A 19843-nucleotide genomic window follows, 5' to 3' on the forward strand; every position below is an offset into this window, starting at 1 on the left:
ATGGGCGGAGCGTCGGTGGGGGGAGGCGGGAATCAAAGTACGCAAACACCGAGTCTCACTTTTTTTATTCCGACAATAGTTTGAAAAAGTTTCGTAAAAGAGACAGAACTTTTTATTAAGATTACGGGTATGTAAGCGGAAGCCAGGAGGTTTAGCCCCGAAGGGGCGTAAACCGACTGGTTTTATAATTATATGCAATTAACAATCCGAGATAAAATTGATTCTGGAGTTCCCGAAGAATATTCTAAAAAATCGGAAAATTAAGGAAACTGAAATCCCTATATCAAAAAATCATTTTCTGAACATTTTTTTTCAATTTTTTGAAAATTTTCATCTGAAAACAAGTAAAAAACTAATACTTGGAGTTAAAAAATAAGAATTTATTGATTTTGAAAAAATACAAAATTTAGAATTTAAAGAAAAAATAACAATTTTTGGGAAAAGATGGTTATTGAAAGATTGTGACCAAGATGAACAGTGGAAAACAGATGAAAAAGATTATAACTTGAATTTTAAGAAAAAAAAAACTTGAATGAGATTTTTGACAAAAAAAATTGCGAAAGTTGGATTTCAAACAAAAAAAGAATTCTAATGATTCTCAATTTTAAATTAGAGCAACAATATCTTGACGGAACCAATCATTGAGCTGGGTGAGCAAATCGGCAGAATCAGCAGCGATGACTTCGAAATTGGTGACGTCTTCTTCTTCCTCCTCCTCTCCAGAATCCTCGGACAGCTTCTCAAAACTTGACGATGATGCGATGGAGCCTTCAGGAGTCTCATAAGCCTCATCTCCAGAATCAAGCATTTCGAATGACGAATCCCCGGATTCAAAGGCTTCTTCGTCCATTTTCGGAGCACTGAAAGTTTAAAAATAATTTTTTAAAAATTTCCTTGTTTAAAATTGGCCAATTTAGCTAGAATAGTTCTAAATTTAATAAAGTTTAATGAGTACAATAAAATACAAAACTTACATTTCATTCGACTCCTGAGCGGCTCCAAATCCAACGAAATTGAAGAATCCAGACATTTTTGATATTGATTTTTGAAGACAAGATGAAGAATTGAGTATCTAATAGAACTTCTGGTCCCTTTTATACCCCCATTTCCAGGTGGGGCATCTAAACTCCGCCCACCGGGGACATTCTAGATGTCTGCGTCTCTTCACATGTCACTCTCTCTCGCCAATTCCTTTTCTACAGTAACCCGTGTGTTACACCTGGGTTTGGAATAATGGGAAAATGAAGTGAATTTGGGTTCGGGGAGTTTCTGAAGGGCGTGGGAAACAACAATGAGAGAAAAAGTTACCTTACTTTGATTCAATTTATCTCGGTTTCGGGGAAAGATAACGCAATGTTGTCAATTGATAAAATATTTTTGATATTATGATAAACAATTTATCAGTTGATCACTTTTTGATATCTTAAACAGGAATGGAGATATAGAAGTTCAAAGTTTACGATGTTTACGATAATTAATCAGTGATAAAGATACGAATAATGCAAAAATTACCGGTTTGGGGGTTTGAGAAATTATTTTCTATAAAAATCTCTTATTTTTCAGATGTTTTCTAGTAATTTTCAGCGTTTTTAGTCGTTTTTAGACTTGCTCCCTAATTATTTTCAGAATTTCCAGGTTACTGTGGACAGTACACACTGACGACAAATTGCGTACCCGGGAATTTTTGAATGTTTTTCCGGAATTTTTAGTCATCATTTGAGTCAATTTCTGCTCAATTTTCGTGGTTTTTCGTAGTTTTTTCTTGATTTCTAGCTAGATTTTTAGCTGCTAACTCATATTTTTCATCATTTTTAAACCAATTTTCTGCCTAGAAAAGTGGAATTTCAGGCTGTATTGTCATGGAACGTTTTTCAGTGTTTTTGCGAGTTTTTGTCCGATTTTCGTTGAATTTTCTAGTTTTTTTTTTCTGAGTTTCTCTATTAAAATTAGGTTTCTTCGTTTATTGCCTCAATTTCTATGCGGAGTTCCCAAATTTCCAGCTCATTGATCTCAAAAGTCATGAAATTCAGCCCACCTCATTTTTCTTCAAATTTTCTTGAATCTTCCTCGATTTTCAGTTAAATAACCAGCTTCTCATCGTGATTTTTGCGTTTTTCGTCCTATTTTAGTTCCGAAATTTCGATTTTCCCAGCGAAAATGCATCAGATCTATATACTTGGGTTTTCAATGTTTCTAACAATTTCTTTCGAAAATTCTCAGCATTTCATGCAAATATTTAACTTCAAAGCTGTTTTTTCTACATCTATTGTTTCATTTTCTCACAGAATGCGTAGCTTTTCAGCTCATCGATCTCCAAAATCATGAAATTCAGTTCGGTCCATTTTTCACTATTTTTGGCGAATTTCCTCGATTTCCAGCTAAATTTTGAGGCTCTTATTGTAATTTTCGTACTCTTTGTGTCGTTTTTCCAATTATAAACCTCCTTCTCCTGATTTCTTATCTCAATTTCTCCCGAGAAATCTCAAATTTTCCAGCGAAAAACCCCGTCATGGAACCAGCTCCAACATTCCCAAATTCCCGTAAAAAGGAGCGGACTATCACTATCAGTGAGAATTCCAACGAGAACACACTTCGACAGTACTGGAAAACTAAGCTAGATGAGGCAGAGGTTTATTGATTTTTCGGCTTTTTCAATGTCTGAAACCCTTTTTAGTGGAGTTTTCAGCTGTTTCAGCAATTTTCACCCTTAAAAATCCCTATTTTCGATGGTTTTGGGCTCGAAAAATTGATTTAAGCCATATTCACCCGTAAAAATCGGTTTTTTGCAGCAACAAGTGCGTGAGAAGGAGCAAACGATTCGTCGTTTGGGCGCATCGAAGAATGAGTTGAATGGAAAGGTGGGACAGTTGAAAGAAGAAATCAATAGATTGCATGAACAAGCAAGTCATGTAGGAGAAGTATGCAAAGCAATGGATAAAAAGAAAGTACTTGTGAAGAGTCATCCGGACGGCAAATACATTGTCAACGTGGATTCTGTATCGGTGGATATGTCTCAAATGACAGCTGGAACACGGGTTGCAATGAAAGCAGATAGCTATATGATTCATAAAGTGTTACCGAATAAAGTGGATCCATTGGTATCACTGATGATGGTTGAAAAAGTGCCAGATTCAACATATGAAATGGTTGGAGGACTTGATAAACAGATTAAAGAAATCAAGGAAGTCATCGAATTGCCTGTCAAACATCCCGAATTGTTCGATGCACTCGGTATTGCTCAGCCTAAAGGAGTGCTTCTTTATGGACCGCCCGGAACTGGAAAGACTCTTTTAGCACGTGCTGTTGCTCATCACACTGAATGCACTTTTATCCGTGTTTCTGGTTCGGAACTTGTTCAGAAGTTCATTGGAGAAGGTGCTAGAATGGTTCGTGAACTGTTCGTCATGGCTCGTGAACATGCTCCATCAATCATTTTCATGGATGAAATCGATTCGATTGGATCGTCAAGAGTCGAAGGATCGAGTGGTGGCGATTCTGAAGTACAGAGAACAATGCTCGAGTTGCTCAATCAGTTGGATGGTTTTGAGGCTACCAAGAACATCAAGGTAAATGAAAATATCGAAAAATCAGATGGAATTGGTTTGAAAATGGATTTTATGAGCTAAAAATGTGACAGTCGCCAGGTGTTTAAAGCCAAAAAGTACAAAAATTTGGATTTTTCGCTCTCAAGGTCCTGGAATTCCGTTTTTTCCAGGTCATGACCTAATTTTTCGTGGCTAAAAAATCGCGAAAAAAACAACGAATTTTGCATGAAAATGAGCTAGAAATCATCAATTTCGCCAAAATTTTTTGAAACTTTGAAATTTTGGGCTAAAAATGAATGGAAACGGTCGGAAAATCATGAAAAATTGAGTGAAAATTACCTAAAAATCACAAAATTCAACTTCGAATCGACCAAATTCCGAAGAAAAATGGAATTTGAAATTTTCGAGAATCTGTAAAAACCGAAGACCGCGCCAAAGGCGCCCCAGCCAAGCTGCTCACCAAAGTTTCATCTTTATTTCTCCACTTAAAAACACTTTAGTCGCCCTCTAATTAACCTAATTGACCTCTAATTAGAGACCTAGAAAATTCTAGATTTCACTCAGAAAATCTGAAAAATGACCCAAAAAACTCAATTTTTGGTTTTAATTTCTGGTCCAATTTTTAGGATTTTTGGGCTATTTCAATGGTTTTGGTCCTCTTTTTTCTGGCTAAAATCACTCCACTTCACTAATTTTTTCCAGGTAATCATGGCGACGAATCGTATCGATATTCTGGATTCCGCGCTCCTCCGTCCCGGACGTATCGATCGAAAAATCGAATTTCCGGCTCCAGACGAGAAGGCACGTGCACAGATTCTGAAGATTCACTCTCGGAAGATGAATCTGATGCGTGGAATTCGAATGGACAAGATTGCTGAGCAGATTCCAGGTGCATCTGGAGCAGAAGTGAAATCAGTTTGTACGGAAGCCGGAATGTTTGCACTCCGTGAAAGACGTATTCATGTTACACAAGAGGATTTCGAGATGGCTGTTGGAAAAGTGATGCAAAAGGATTCCGATAAGAATATGTCCGTCAAGAAGTTGTGGAAATAATTCTTTTTTCATTTTCTATGTCAAATTCTTGCCATTTTGCCTAAAAATTGTGAATTTAGTGCCCAGAAAATTGCTCATTTTTTGCCCATTTTCCCCATCGAATTGTCCATTTTTGCACATCAAATTGCCCTATTTTTGCCCACAATTTGCTGAAATTGTCCTAGAATTCCCATAAAGTGTATTATTGTGCATGTTTTTCGAAATTTTGCTATGTTTAGGAGTTTTTTTGCCTTTTCAGGAATTTCTTATGAGATCCTTTCCTAATTATTATGTCCCTATAGCTGCACATTGTCAATGAGATAATTATTTTTCACAGTAATTGGTTGCAGACGGTCCCTTTTGACGCAGAGAGTGGATTAGGTGAAGTAGGAAAAAACTATCGTATTATGCTTGTCTGAGATAAAAAAGGTTAGAGAGTATTTTTTGCAGTCTGAATACGGTAGTGATATCGAAGCGGAGAGCCTAAATAGCACTCAAACGGTGGAGACGCAGACACTTTTTCTCTGCGTCTCAACCTTTTTTTTCTCAGACAAGCATAATAAATTTTCAAAAAATTCTGGATTTTTAAATTTTTCAAGCCAAAAAAAACCATTTTTCATGCTAGAAACAGTAAAATAAGACAAAATTCCAATTAATTAGTGACTTTTATGAGATTTTAGGAACAATTCCTTCCACAAGTCGGCATAGAAAACGTGTGCATTTTCCGGAAGAATCGACAGGAAATCTTGGGCACTTTTCATGTTGGAAATGCACTTTTCCTGAAAATTCGCTTTTTAAAACGAAAAATTTGAATTTCCCGCACTTTCAGCGATCCATACTGTACTTAATCGCAGCATGAAACTTCTCTTTGAGCGGTTTTTTCGATTTTTCGAGAAGAAACTCTTCGCATCGACGAATCGCAGTTTTCGAGCCGAAAAAATCGGATAATTTGAGAATATCGATTACAATGAAGTCGTCTAGAGGGGATTCTCCATTGATAAGTTCCAGAAAAGTCTGAAAATCGCGCGGGTCGACATCCTTCAGCTCGATTATCGACTTTTGGGATTCTGAGAAGTTTCCGAGAAATAGAGAGTCGAAATAGGTGGAGTGAGAGGCCAAGTGCTGAAAAATGTGCGCTTTTTAGCTCGAATTTCAAAACTTGTTCAGTAGAGCGCGCTTGCGAGGCGCCGGAATTCAAAAGTCGGGTTTTCAGCAAAAATGCGCCGAATTTCGTCGTTTTTTTTTTAAATTTTTTGCTGATAAAAGTGGTTTTCTAGGCTAAAACAGACATTTAAAGTGCAAAAATAGCCAGTTTGGACAAAAAAAAAAGAACAATTTCGAAAAAATATTTTGAATTTTTTCAATGTTTTAATGAATAATAGCTTGAAACAATGTCCATTTTTGTCTAATGTAACTTTTATGGCTGAAAAATTCTGTAAAATTTACAAAAATTGAATAAAAAACGAAAAAAAAGACAAACATTGAAAAAAATTATTTATTCAAATTTTTTCAAAAAAAAAAAACATTTTTATTAAAAATTTTCCACTTTTACAGGTCTAAATGACTTTTACAGGTCTAATGTTGTATTTTAATAAAAACTTTGTATAAGCGAAGAAAAAAACCAAGTTTTGAATTTTGGCGCCGCGCAACCGCGCTCTGCCGAACAAAATGAGAAAAGCGTCCAACAATTATTTTATTAACATAAAACTCCTCATTTCCAACCACCAACAACACATCCGAGTACTTTTTCATCGATTTTTCATCGAAATTTCTCAATTTTCTCGCTTCGACACCTCTCATTTCATCGATTTCTACCAATAGCGTCACTGTCAAACTACCATGGATCAGATATTCTTGAATATCGGCCCATTTCACAGTTTTATACCATTCCGAATAGTTTTCCGAGTATTCACACTGATATTTTCCCTCGATTCGTTTGCCGAATATACTGTTTGTCGATGGAGAAGTTTTAGTGTTGATTGACCATTCAAGCGATCGCTGACCCAGCGAACAGCGCAGTGCAATCGCGAAAAAGTTCGAATTTCGACAAATTTGAAACTCCTGGAAAAAAATTTCGACTCAAAATTTTTAATTTTGCGCAATCTTTCCGGATGTTCTTACAAATAATACGAATGCATTTCAGCTTAAGACTATAACTTCAAACGAAAAACGAAAAATTTCGAAACAAATTGCAGGGGAAAAAATTTTGAAATTCGCGAAATTCCCAGTTTTTTCGCTGAATTTTTTTTCTAAAAATTTTGGTTTTTCTGTTCAAATTTCAGGGTTAATTCATGAAATTATGTATTCTAGAATCGATTTTTAGGCAAAATTCTAGGCGAAAAGCCGAAAATTTCAATTTTTGTCTTGTAAATCGATTGTTTTACCAAGTTTACAGTTTTTTTTTTGAAAATCGATATTTTTCAAACAGTAACCCCTTTTTCATTAAATATAGTATTATTGTCGCAATAAAAAAAGTGAGACTCGGTGTTTGCGTACTTTGATTCCCGCCTCCCCCCACCGACGCTCCGCCCATCGCTGTGCAAGTGCGGCGTGGTGTTTTGGCGCCCCACTTGGAGATCATATTTTCTATGAAAATCTCATTAAATCCGATGATCTCCCAAGTGGGTCGAACACGTCGGTGGGGGAGGCGTGAATCAAAGTACGCAAACACCGAGTGTCACTTTTTTATTCCGACAATACCATGGAATATTTTGATGATATTCGACATTTCCAGCGATATCGTCAACTTGTTTCATATTCAACACATCTTCGAAAACATGTTCGATAACAAATTCTTTCTTTTCGGTGTATGACGTTTTTGAGAGACTTTTCTGGAAATTTCTAGGTTGAAATCGATGTTTTAGAGGGGGAAATGCATGTATCTCAATGAAAAAAATCAGCTGAAACAGTCGGAAAAAGTTACAAAAATCGGTAGAATGTGCGCGTTGAATGCGATGAGCAATGATTAAAAAAAACAACTACAGTATTCTTTTGAGGGCGCACCAGAGGCAGTGTGCCTTATCGACAAAAAAATCGCAATTTTATCGACAAAACTAGCGATAAATTTATCGATAAAATTTTGTCGATAAATTTATCGAAAAGGGCGTTTGTCGATAAGGCACACTGACCAGAGGAGTCATATAAGGCTTCCATTTTGGTCGGTCGAAACTCGCACCACCGATCCAGCCGACCGACAGCCGTCGTCGGCGCGCCGACCGATTTCGTGCCTTTGCGCATTACTTAAAATGGCTATAATTGCGTACGAAGCATTTTATTTTACGACAAACGAGGCTTTTAGTGAGTAGTTTGTCGTAAAATACAATGCTGCGTATGCAAACACGTTGACGCGCAAATGCGCGAAAATGGTCGGCCGGCAAAATTTCCTGACTGAATGGAAGCCTTGTTCAGAAGTCAAGCAATACTAAAAGTAGACAAAACATCTAGAATAAAAACTGATAATTTGAAAAAAAAAATTGTTCTACCGTAGTCAATTTAAAGGCGCATTCTCTTATAAATCATCGACTTTTTTCTAGTGAAAAATATACAAAAAAACAGGTCAAAAGAGACAGAAAGTCAGTTGTTATTCTTAAAAAAGAAGTTACGAAAGAAAAATGCCGGCGGCGGTGACTGAAGGTCCCAAAACGAAAACTACCGTAACCAAAAAAACGATTTTTCTGCGATTTTCTCCAAAAATGAGCATTTTTTTAAATTGAAAATTGCGAAAAAATCTTTTTATATTGCATGCTTACAATTATGCTTGTGTTAGCGCTTAAAGGTGGGGGGACATGAAAAAAAAAATGTTCTCGATGTTCCGTTCAAAAATGCCCCTCGAGGAGTTGAACTTGTGAGGGCGATGATTGAGGGTGCGGCGCCGCTACCGACTGAGCCACGCGGGCAAAGAGAAAGCGCACGCCCGATTGCATATATAAAGGCGAGGACGACAGATGTACGCAGAGTGACATTAAGCGTTGTACACCGTTACGGTAGAATGCATACTCTAGCTACAAAAAAACTACGAAAAATCTCCTGTCCCCCCCACCTTTAAAACTCCAAAAAAATCGCTGAAAAAAGCCTGAAAATACGAAATATAACAAACGATTTTTTAAAAATTCGAGTTCATATGTATCATTGAAAAATGTTACAGTAATCACAGAAAAGAAAGGATAATGACAAAAATATGATATGTCGTAGAAAATACGGGGTCAATGAAGAGTGAGATTCGGTATGGGGTGGGATGGGATTTTTTTTGTTGGTTTTTCGGCTAGAAAAAAGACTGCAAAGTCTTGATTCTAGGTTTTTGAGAATAATAAGTACAGGTTACAGTAGTAGGGAACAATATGGTTATGGTAAAAGAATATCGAGAAATAGAGGATCCTTGGAGAAATAGGTTAGATTTTTCAATATGAAAAAGGTACGGGTTAGGTAATATAGAGAAATATAGGGTCCTTGTCATGTGGAGTAGATCGGCAGTGAGATAGTGATGTAGATGTGGTGTAGCTGGCGGTTAGTGGCCGTGGATGGAGGGGATGAAGGTGGTGGAGTTGAAGTCAGCAAGCCATCTGAAATTTTACAATTTTATAGTTTGTAGTTGAAAATCTTGAACACTGTAATGTGATGTAACTACCGTACCACTCAAATAGAAGCCCACCATATACGTACACTATAAGCTCAATTATCTCGGTTCCTATATGAGATATCAAAAATTTGTTAACTGATAAAAGTTTTATCATGTTATCAGCAAAATTTTACCAGTTGATAATTTTTTGATATGTCGTATAGAAACTTAGATATTTGGGCTTAAAGGTAAAGCTTTGTAGTGACGCCATCAGCCGACAGCGCTGACGGCATTGCGCCAAATTCGGCTCAATTATCTCGGTTCCCATAAGAGATATCAAACATCTATAAGCTAATAAAATACAGCTGACATAATGATAATTAATTTATCAGTTGGCAGATTTTTGATATCTTTTATAGGAACCGAGATAATCTATTAGAGAAACTACGGTAAGTACCCCGAAACTGGAAACTGAGAATTCGAACCTCGTGGAATCTTGAAATCCCAAAAAAAAACAAACAAACCCTTACATCTTTAACAATCCTTATCTCTGCCGTAGCCTCTCCTTATCCCCAAGTTCCCGGACACATCCTGCACTTGAACTCCTGGAACTCTCCAACCCGTGCATCAAAAGTCTTGCACTCAATCACCTGAGTCCTTTTATCCCGGAACGCCATGAATTCATACCCAGTGTGGCAGCATGATTCAATGGAAAACTGTGGGAACGCCTCAGGATCCACATGCTCAGTTGGATGCTCCTTCAGAATCATCTTCACTGGCTGGGCTGGGATGACTCTAGTCCCCGCTGCGTTGATCACCTTCTTCACCCATCCATTCTCCGCCTCTTTCACAAAAACTGCACCATTTTCACCGATGACGATGAATGGGCAAAATGGGCGAGGCTGGTATTCCAACTCTGGATCTTCAACCTCACAAAGTGAACCAGTTGCCTGGTCAAAAATGAATGTCTCCATTTTTTCAGTCACCTTATTTTTGCAGAAGAGGACATGGTGTCCCCGATGCATCTGAGAATGCAAGGGTACCAAATCCTCCTCTCTGATCCCACAACTGCACTTGTGAGGGACAAGTTTCTGCAGTTGTGGGCAGAAATTAAAGGTTTTGGACTTTTGGCCCTTAAAGGTGACTGAAAAGAGGGGCACATTTTGGAAGGGACAGACTTTGTGGAATTGAGAGCCGATGGTGAGTTGGTAGGAGGATGGGATGATGGAGGGTTGGGGGAAGCAGCGGGAATTGAAGTAGGCGCGGACTGGGTAAGGGTACCCGGGTGGGGACATGGAGACTGGGGAGGAGGTTGTGGTGGTTGGGGAGACGGACATGATGATGGTGGCGGTGGTGGGTGAAGGAGTAGGAGGAAGAAGGTTCTGGAAGAAGGAAACTAATTTCGTTGGAGCGAAGTTGCGAAACTTAAAAAGGAAGTTCAAGATGAAGAAAGTGATCCAGTCTAGGAAATCTTAAGTAATACTCTATAACCCTAAGAATTCGGAGTTTGGAAAATTAAAAAATCTAGAAACCCTAGAATTTTAAAAAAACCCAAAAACCATAAAAGGAGGGGAAATGAGGTGAATAGTTACCAGATTTAGAAGAATCGTAAGCTCAAAGAATCTAAAGGATTGGAGTCAGAATTTTGTTAATTCGAAAATTTTAGAAAATCTAGAAAATCATGGAATTTGAGAATCTAAGAATCATAGAATCTAGGAATCTAGGAATCCAGATATCTAGGAATCAAAAATCTGTGAAAATGCAAAAAAGGGAAAAGGTCGAGATGAATGAATAAGTTGACACCTATCCTGTTCGTCTACCCCCATTCCCTTTCAACCCCCTGGCTCCGCCCATCGAGACTCCGCCCTCTGGGATCCAAGGAAAGGCGGTTCTTCCCAAGAGCAATCCAAAGAATGGGATTTCGCGGGTCGACTAAGATTACTGTAGAGAGAAACTGAAAGATAAGATTCCTGTGGAAATAATAGAAAATATGAATATTCAGATAAAAGAGAAATGAATTAGAAATAGATAAGATATTCGGGACTTTTAAGATCCCTAAGATTCGAAAAACCAAAATGTAAAAAATGTTTAGGATTCCAAAAAAATGACACAATTATTCTAAAGCTTGAATTTTCTGAATTTTCACGGTTCTCAGAAATTTAAGAACTACAGTACTAGCCAGAATTCTACCCCAAAACGACCATTTCTGTCGAAAACAGGCAACTTTGGATATCTACAAGAGCAAAGTACACTTGTCCGTTTAACCTGAAAATTTCAGATGTTATAAAACAAATATAGAACTTCATCTTTGTAGTTGAAAACTTTTCCCGCCAATCACTCAATGAAAAGATAATTTGTGATAAACCGAAAACATCTCAAAAGCTTCAAAATTACCACTCAAATTTATTGCGACCTTTTTCTCCAGCAAGTGTTTGCACAAAAAAGTTGTAAATTACAAAAATGAAGTTCTATGTTTTTTCTAAAATTTCAGGATTTATCAAACTAATCGGATCAGTAATAAGTACTTTTGTAGACACCCAAAGTTGACCAATTTCCACTAAAATTGTCATTTTGGGATGGAATTTCGGGCAGCACTCTAGACCATCAATCGTATCATAAGATTCTCAAAAATCGTATTTCTTTTATTCAGGCACTGTAGAACAGATATACTGTATCCTTCAGATACAGTCCATCTGTCGTCCTAGTTCCCAACCGCGTAGCTTATTTTCCGTGAACACTCTAATAAGACGTCACTCAATATTTAGGCCCAAATATCTCGGTTCCTTTAAAAGCTATCAAAAAACGATCAACTAGTACAATATTTTTGATATGATGATAAACATTTTATCAGTTCACCAATTTTTCATATCTCTTACAGAAAATGAGATATATGTGCTCAAAGTTGACGGTTTTCCTATGAGAGTGTTTACGGTGGTTGCGGTGCGGTACCTCGGTCTTTGGGCTCACAAGTTCATTATGTCAAAGAGCTTATATGAATATAAATTCAAGGAATGTATTCTTTCATGTCCCGTGTACTTTTAATTATAAATGCCCTTCTTTCGCCAATCTAGGTTCCATTGCACCTTGCCAAATCATCTATTGTTTTCATATCTGTTCTTCTGGGATCTGTCGCTATTAAGTACTCCTTCAAAGCGCATCTTGATTCGTCACATACATCATATTGCTATTGGATTAAGATCGCAGGTGTCGATTGAAATAACAGAAGACTGTGAGTTTGGGAAAATCCAGATCACCTAGATGAAAAAAGAAGAATAGTGAGAAGGTAAATAAACAGAAGAATGTGATTCAGGCAAAATAAAGTATGACATTTCAATGGGAATATTTCAAAGACAGCTGTGAAAAATCGAGGTAGAGGAAAGTTTGATAAAAAACGACGATTTTCCAGATCGCCACTATTTTAAAGGTGTTTCAGTTGCATACCTTTTTGCATATATGGCCGTTGATAAAGTGATAAGAAGAATTTTAATTATGTTATGTCGTTTTTTCGACCAAATTCAGTACAAACATTTCTACTTTTTCACTAAGAAAAAAGTCAACTTCGTAGTCCTGAAAAAAGTAGTCCAGAATTTTTCGATTTGCCTGAAACCTGCAGACTATACTGAACAAGACAAGAGCTTCAATTTTGTAATTAACAACTTTTTCGTCCAAATCCAAGAAAGCGAGATAAGCGATTTGAAAGTGGCATCAATATTCTGAAAACTTTAAATGTCCTGAAATTCCCTTTTCCCTTCTACTCTCTATTCTTTCCGACTGTCTCCTCCTGTCTGCCTAACACAGACCTGTGCTCCCGGGAAAAAAAGATCAAATCTTATGATCTCAAAAAGGCAACATAACAATGGACACATCTGCTCAAGAAGATTGATGGGTGATAATCTAGATGACACATCGAGCAGACATCGTTGTTCCTTTTTGAAGTGGTAATAGGGAGCAATTAGGAGTCTATGTAGTTTTGCATAATGGTATTATGCTCTTGGGAAGGTTGGTGAGAACAATTGATGGGATACAGACAGAGGAGATGTGGAATTTGGGACCAAAAAGTAGCTATGGGTACCTAAAATATTGGGTATAGAGAAAAATACAAAACGGGTTTTTTTTCTAGAATTAAAATTCGAAAGTGGGTCTGACTGTAAATGCTCTAATGGAAGCCTACCCCATACTTTGAGCTCAATTATCTCAGTTGCCATGAAAGATATTAAAAATGTCTCAACTAATAAACTGTTTATCATAACATAAACAACATTTTATCAGTTTATTACTTATTGATATCTCTTTTAGGAACCGAGATAATTGGTTCACATTTTGCGCTTTTGGGTCGGCACCGCTCGCTGTCGGTTAATTGAGCTCAAAGTTCAAGTATAGAGTGGATTAGAGCATCCAATGTAAATTCTATTAGAGCATCCAATGTAAATTTCCAATTTACTACAACGTCTGAAAATATTTTTGAAACTCTGAAAATGTAAATAATTTTTTGAAAAAAAAATGTAAACTTGATATCATGCCTGTCACCTTACAAGAAAAAAGGCCCCAAAACGAAAACTACAGTAACCCAATTTTTTAAAACCAGGATAATATCAATACGTTTCCAAAGTGCCTTTAAAAAATCCGGATCTTCAAGAATGCGTTAAAAATTTGTTGCTCTATATGCTAAAAATCTCAGAATTCAAAATCGAAAATTTCAGAATCACGAATTTCAGATTTTCAGATTTTCAGAATTTTTCAGAATTTCAGAGTTTCGGAATCTCAGAATTTTTTCAATTTCCGGAATTTCAGAAATTTCAGTATTTCTTTTTCGAATTTTCCCTTACTTCTTAAAATCAAAAATCCGTGAACTTTGCAAAGCAAAAGTATGTCTTCAGTCGGTCCACGAGTGCCAGCTGCCACCTGCCAACTTTTTCAGCCATCATAAAGATTTTTGCACTCTCTCTTTCACACAATCTCTTTCCAAAAGATGAATTTTAAAGGTGGGGGGACATGAAAAAATAATGTTCTCGAAATTCCGTTCAAAGATGCCCCTCGAGGAGTTGAACTTGTGAGGGCGATGATTGAGGGTGCGGCGCCGCTACCGACTGAGCCACGCGGGCAAAGAGAAAGCCGCTGCCCGATTGCATACATAAAGGCGAGGACGACAGCTGTACGCAGAGTGACATTAAGCGTTGTACACCGTTACGGTAGAATGCATACTCTAGCTACAAAAAAACTACGAAAAATCTCCTGTCCCCCCACGTTTAAAACTTTAATTGCTTTTATTTACGTTTTATCTCTTACTATCCAGATCAATAGCTACCTATCGATTACTGGAGGTTTGTGAAATTGGCGGGAACTTGAAAAATTCAAGTTTGCATGTACTGATGGTTCCCCTGGATGTTCTGATGAAGAAAACCATGAAAATGGAGCATTATGTTATAGAGATGTCCCGTTTTATTCCAATGAAACCGATGAGGAGTATTTCGGGTGTTGTAGTGAGTGGTTTTTGAGGAAATAAGAAAATGAGAGCAGCGAAACTTTGAGCCAATTCATCTGGGTTTCTGGGAGAGCTATGAAGAAGTTGTCAACGAATAAAATGTTGCAAATTTTATGATAAACAATTTCTGAATTTCTGAATTTCAGAATTTTTGAATTTCTGAATTTCTGAATTTGAAACATTCAGAATTTCAGAATTTCAGAATATATGCCAAAAACAGCCCACAGAAGTGAACGTAGTAAATTTCACTTTTTGAGGTAGATAACTTCCTAGACCGATCTAAACTTCAGAATTTCAGAATTTCTGAATTTCTGAACTTCTGAATCTCAGAATTCAAAATTTTCAGAATTTCAGAAGTTCAGAATTTCATAAAATCAAAAAAAAACACACAGAAAATTGCATTTATTGTTCAGTTGAAAAGAAATTCAAATAGAGATTCAATTACTGTTACAATCATTTAATAATTTAGAATTATTGATTTTTAGCCATTTTTCACAGATCACGAAAATCCCGAGACTATTCAATCCTCTTGACGCATCTGAAAATTTAAAACTCAGAATCTCAAAACCTCAAAATTTTGAAATTTCCTCACCCAAATGCCTTATCCAGTACTAAAAACAGGCAAATCAAAAGTCCACATCCACAAACATCAGCCGCAGAAGTCAGTAGTGGAATCGCATGATTATCCGGATCCAATCCGAATTTCCAGAGAGTGAACACTATTAATTGGGCCAGATAGAGAATTGTAAATGACTGAAAATGGGATAGTAAGATTGGAATCCATTGAACTCGTGACAGTTAATTTTGACTTAACTTTTTTCTCTGCTGTGAAAGATATCAAAAAGTTGTCAACTGATAAAATCTTTATCATAATATCAAAAATGTTTTATCAGTTAATTACTTTTTGATATCTTCTCTAGGAAGCGAGATAAATAGGCTCAAAGTCAGTAAAGGTTTTTTCTGGCGCCGCCTCCCCCTGGGAACTGAGGAAGGTAGCTTCTTCCATATAAGTTATCTCGGTTCCTCTGAAAGATATCAAAATGTGGTCAACTAGTAAAATGTTTCTAACATTATGATAAACATTTTGTCAGTTAACCACTTTTTGATATCTGTTACAGGAACCGAGAAAAATATGCTCAAGATGGAAAATCACATTGTAAAGGGTAGCACCATATACATTAACTTTGACTCAATTTATCTCAGTTCCTGTAAAAAATATATAAAAATTTTAAATTAATAAAATATTAAACATGTGTCAATCTACATTTTATCAGTTGACACATTTTTGATATCTCTTATAGTAACCGAGATAAATAGGCTTGAAGTCAGCAAGACTCTTATGGCGCCCTTCCCCTTTTTCTTGGGGTGGAGCTGAGGAATATGGTTTCGTCGATCCTATGTACCTAGGTTACTTTAGAAGATATCAAAAAGTGGTCAACTGATAAAATATTTGTCTTATTATCAGTAACATTTTATTAGTGAACCACTTTTCAATATCTCTAACAGTAACCTAGATACATAGAATCAAAGAAGTCATATTCCTTAGCTCCACCCCCAACAAAGCCCGATCTTTGTTACCTGCACCAACACCACCAATGCATAACCCAAGAAGAATTTCCAATCCAGTTCAACAGGCTCATATACAAAAGACAGCGCAGTCGATATTCCAACAAAGAACATCTGAAATGGAAGCGCTGTGAATAACAAAAGACGGGCGGTCTGCGCTTCTGAACAATCCGATCGATAGTAGATGAAAGGGATTGCTCTCTGCTTCCAATCCAGCTCAGATTCTTGATGGATTTCCAGATAGGATGATATTCGAGAGGCTAGAACTGCTCCTCGATTTCCCGCTAATCCAGAAATCAGAGTTTGATATGCAGGATAATTGGGATACGTCATTGCTCCTTCACTTTGAATTAATCCGGCTAAACAGGAGACTATCGAGGCGAAGACTAGGGTTAGGCATTGTTGTTTTGCGGTTGTTACTGCCATTTCGTCTTTCCCTGGAAATTTTGAAATTTTGAATTTTTGACAATTTTTGAATTAAATTTTTTTTTAAATTTAGGACTTGCTGATTTTCCGGAATTCAGAAAATCGAGAAGTTTGAAAGTTTTTTTTTTCGAAAAAAAGATAATTACAGTAATCCGAGAAAAGCTACAGCAATAAAAAGAGTTACAATAATCCAAAAGTAGTCTAGTTACAGCTACAGTAATCCTGAAGACACTAAACATGAATTCGAAAAAGATACCGTAACAATAATCACTACAGTAGTCCTACAGAAACATATAAAAGCTACAGTAATCCAAAAATGAAAACTACAATTGACAATTTTCGACAATTTTTGACAAGGTCTGAAATTTTGAAATTTTGAAATTTTCAAATTTTTGAGGCTTTGAATTCTGGAATTTTTAAATTTTAAAAAAGTCTTACATCCCAACATAATCCAAACAGGTATACTACAAATCGAAATACTGATAATAATATTCGGAAGAGCACTCGAAAAGCCAGCATACGGTCTCAGAAGATAGCACAAAAAGAGCATTGATCCGATTGTGAGCATATCAGAGATGCTGGCTCCGAGTGGAGCAACAATGTTATCTGGGTTGTAGTCATGCTTCCACGCGTAGTACACAATTGTGAACAAAACTATAAAAAGTTTTAACCAATTCCTATCTAATGCTCTAAAAATGCACTGTTAACTTTGAGCCCATATATCTCATTTCCTAGAGAAGATAGAAAAGAGTGGTCAACTGATAAAATGTTTATCATATTATCAGTAATATTTTAATAGTTGACCACTTTTTGATATCTCTTTTAGGAAGCGAGATAAATTGGCTTAAACTCAGTGAGCTTTCTATGGCGCCCTCTACTCGCTTTGAGCCTATTTATCTCGGTTCCTGTAACAGATATCAAAAAGTGGTCAACTAACAAAATGTTTATCATAATTTATAAATATTTTATCAGTTGATCACTTTTTGATATCTTTTACAGGAACTGAGATAAGTTGGCTCAAAATTTTTGAAAATTCACTCACAAGTCGTACAAATGGCACAATTCAAGGCAACAGATAGAATAGACGACGAAGTTAGAAACATTGAGCTCTCGATGTTGCTCAAATCACGAGTATCAGTGTCATTGGACACTGTAGTTGAGTTGGCGAATTCATCTGATTGAGAATCTCGAAGAGCTGGTGTGAGGTGGACGATGAATAGAGAGATGAGATTGGCAACAAGGCAAACGACTATTGAGAGAGCCTGAAAATTTTGAGCTCAATTATCTCGGTTCCTTCAGAAGATATCAAAAATTTGCACGCTGTTAAAATGTTTATCATAAAATCATCAATAATTTATCAGTTGACAAATTTTTGATATATGTCATAGGAGCCGAGGTAATTGAGCTCAAAGTTAAGACACCGTTTATTTTCTAAATTGTTCATCTTCCATAATCGTTCTTATCTTTTTCCTACAGTAATCCTTTTTATTTTTCGATATTCTCCACTACAGTAACCCTACCTCAGACACCGCTGCATTCCTCCTGACCCTCATCAAAATTCCCTCCTCTGCAAACGCGCCCTTATGAGCCAATGTAGACATTCTGGATGAGAAAGTCATGTCCAGATTGCCACGTAGTCCTTGAAGAGGTGGCATGAGGACCAGAAATTCTGGAATTTCTTTGATCAGAGATAACTCTTTGTTGGCATAGGTTAACAGAAGGCCAGCACCAATCGAACCACATCCGCCGATGAAAAATGGGAAGAGGCTCTGGAAATTGAAATGTTTGGGAATCTAAATTTGAGCTCAATTATCTCGGTTGCTTTAAAAGGTAGGAAAATGTCGTAAGTTGATAAAACATTCAACTTATTTCGAGCTACATTTTGTTAGTTGGTTACTTTTTGATATCTCTGCTAGGAACCGGGATAATTGAGCTTAAAATGTGCCAGCATGGTGGTGACGCAACCTGCCGACAGTGCGCACTTTGAGCGCATATATCTAATTTCCTGTCAAAGACATCAAAAAGTCATCAAAAAATAAAAAAATGATAATTTTATGATTACAACTTTATCAATTTACAACTTTTTTATATCTCTTATTTGAGCTGAGATAAATGAGCTCAAAGCGCGCCACCTGCAATAGCGTAGCTCGCGGCACCTTGGGCCTGAGATATCTAGGTTACTGTAAGAGCTATGAAAAAGTGGTCAACTGATAAAATATTGCTCAATTTATGATTAACATTTTATCAGTTAATCAATTTTTGACATCTTTTATAAGAGCCGAGATAATTAATCTCAAAGTGGGCAAGCAAGATGGTATAGCAATCAGCCGACAGCGCGCAGTTTGAGCGCAATTATCTCGATTCCTGTAAAAGATATCAAAATCTGTTCAAATGATAAAATATTCAGCAAATTTTCAGCTACATTTTGTTAGTTGGTTACTTTTTGATATCTCTGCTAGGAACCGGGATAATTGAGCTCAAAGTTGACAGTTTTTTTTTGGAAATTTGGAGGCCCTTCTAATACAGGTTTTACAGTATCTCTGGATTTCCGAACCTGCAAAAAAATCTGCAACATCGTGTCCGGCACATTCTCCGCCTCCTCATCGCCACCGTCTCCATCGACGTCAGAATTTTCGGCGTGTAAATCTCCAGAATACTCCTCGGCTCGTCATCCCGGTTCGATCGTTGTTCCACCGCCGTTTCCACACCCTCATCTGATGACGTCGTTGGAGAGTACGTCTGTGTTGGTTGCTCTTCGAGTAGTGGTGGTGGCTTCAGCATAAGAAATACAGAGAAATCCTAGGGGAAAATGCCGACAACGTCATAGAGGGCGCTGGCTAAAAAAACTAGATAAATAATCTAAGTCATCCACGTAACCCACTAGGATTCCAGACAATTTATAGCAAAAAAAAACATAAGCCCAATGCGGGGCTCGAACCCGCGACAACCAGATTAAGAGTCTGGTGCTCTACCGACTGAGCTAACCGGGCGGCGGGAGAACTGGGTCGGCATGTCGTATAAGAAGGGTGTGGTGGGCGAGGGAGAGAGGGGGGAGAGAGGTGAAGAGGGGAAAGTGGAAAACGGGTTTTCTTCAAAAAGCATACTNGTAAANCTCCTTGCCCGGGCCGAGGAAATTTTCAAGGCCCGGGCCCGGCCCGGAAGGCCCGGTGTCAAAAATTCTGTATTTTGAGCCAAATTTTGAGCTCTCGAAAAAAATCACATAAGGGTCCCCCCTTA

General features: G+C 37.2%; 4 protein-coding genes and 1 non-coding gene across 5 annotated transcripts; 1 reads left to right on the top strand and 4 right to left on the bottom strand.

The window, feature by feature from the left end:
• Positions 1-604: 604 nt before the first annotated feature.
• Positions 605-1030, bottom strand: CBG26621 (the record flags this gene model as incomplete). Its single annotated transcript, XM_045241321.1, has 2 exons — positions 605-860; positions 975-1030. The coding sequence occupies 2 exons, from the start codon at positions 1028-1030 to the stop codon at positions 605-607; spliced, it is 312 nt and encodes a 103-aa protein (XP_045100329.1).
• Positions 1031-2509: 1479 nt separating this feature from the next.
• CBG20343 lies at positions 2510-4598 on the top strand (the record flags this gene model as incomplete). The annotated part of the gene is made up of 3 exons (XM_002646462.1): positions 2510-2629; positions 2790-3566; positions 4248-4598. The coding sequence occupies 3 exons, from the start codon at positions 2510-2512 to the stop codon at positions 4596-4598; spliced, it is 1248 nt and encodes a 415-aa protein (XP_002646508.1).
• A 5100-nt stretch (positions 4599-9698) lies between these two features.
• Positions 9699-10106, bottom strand: CBG26622 (the record flags this gene model as incomplete). The annotated part of the gene is made up of 1 exon (XM_045241323.1): positions 9699-10106. The coding sequence occupies one exon, from the start codon at positions 10104-10106 to the stop codon at positions 9699-9701; it is 408 nt and encodes a 135-aa protein (XP_045100330.1).
• Positions 10107-15202: 5096 nt separating this feature from the next.
• On the bottom strand, positions 15203-19387 carry CBG20346 (the record flags this gene model as incomplete). Its single annotated transcript, XM_002646463.1, has 7 exons — positions 15203-15367; positions 16193-16617; positions 17045-17260; positions 17649-17868; positions 18127-18375; positions 18871-18970; positions 19161-19387. 7 exons carry the CDS (start codon positions 19385-19387, stop codon positions 15203-15205), a joined length of 1602 nt encoding a protein of 533 aa, XP_002646509.1.
• A 136-nt stretch (positions 19388-19523) lies between these two features.
• CBG28972 lies at positions 19524-19596 on the bottom strand. Its single transcript has one exon. It is a non-coding gene (tRNA).
• Positions 19597-19843: the final 247 nt, after the last annotated feature.

Source organism: Caenorhabditis briggsae, assembly GCF_000004555.2.
Source record: "Caenorhabditis briggsae complete genome, chrI, whole genome shotgun sequence".
Lineage (NCBI taxonomy): Eukaryota > Metazoa > Nematoda > Chromadorea > Rhabditida > Rhabditidae > Caenorhabditis > Caenorhabditis briggsae.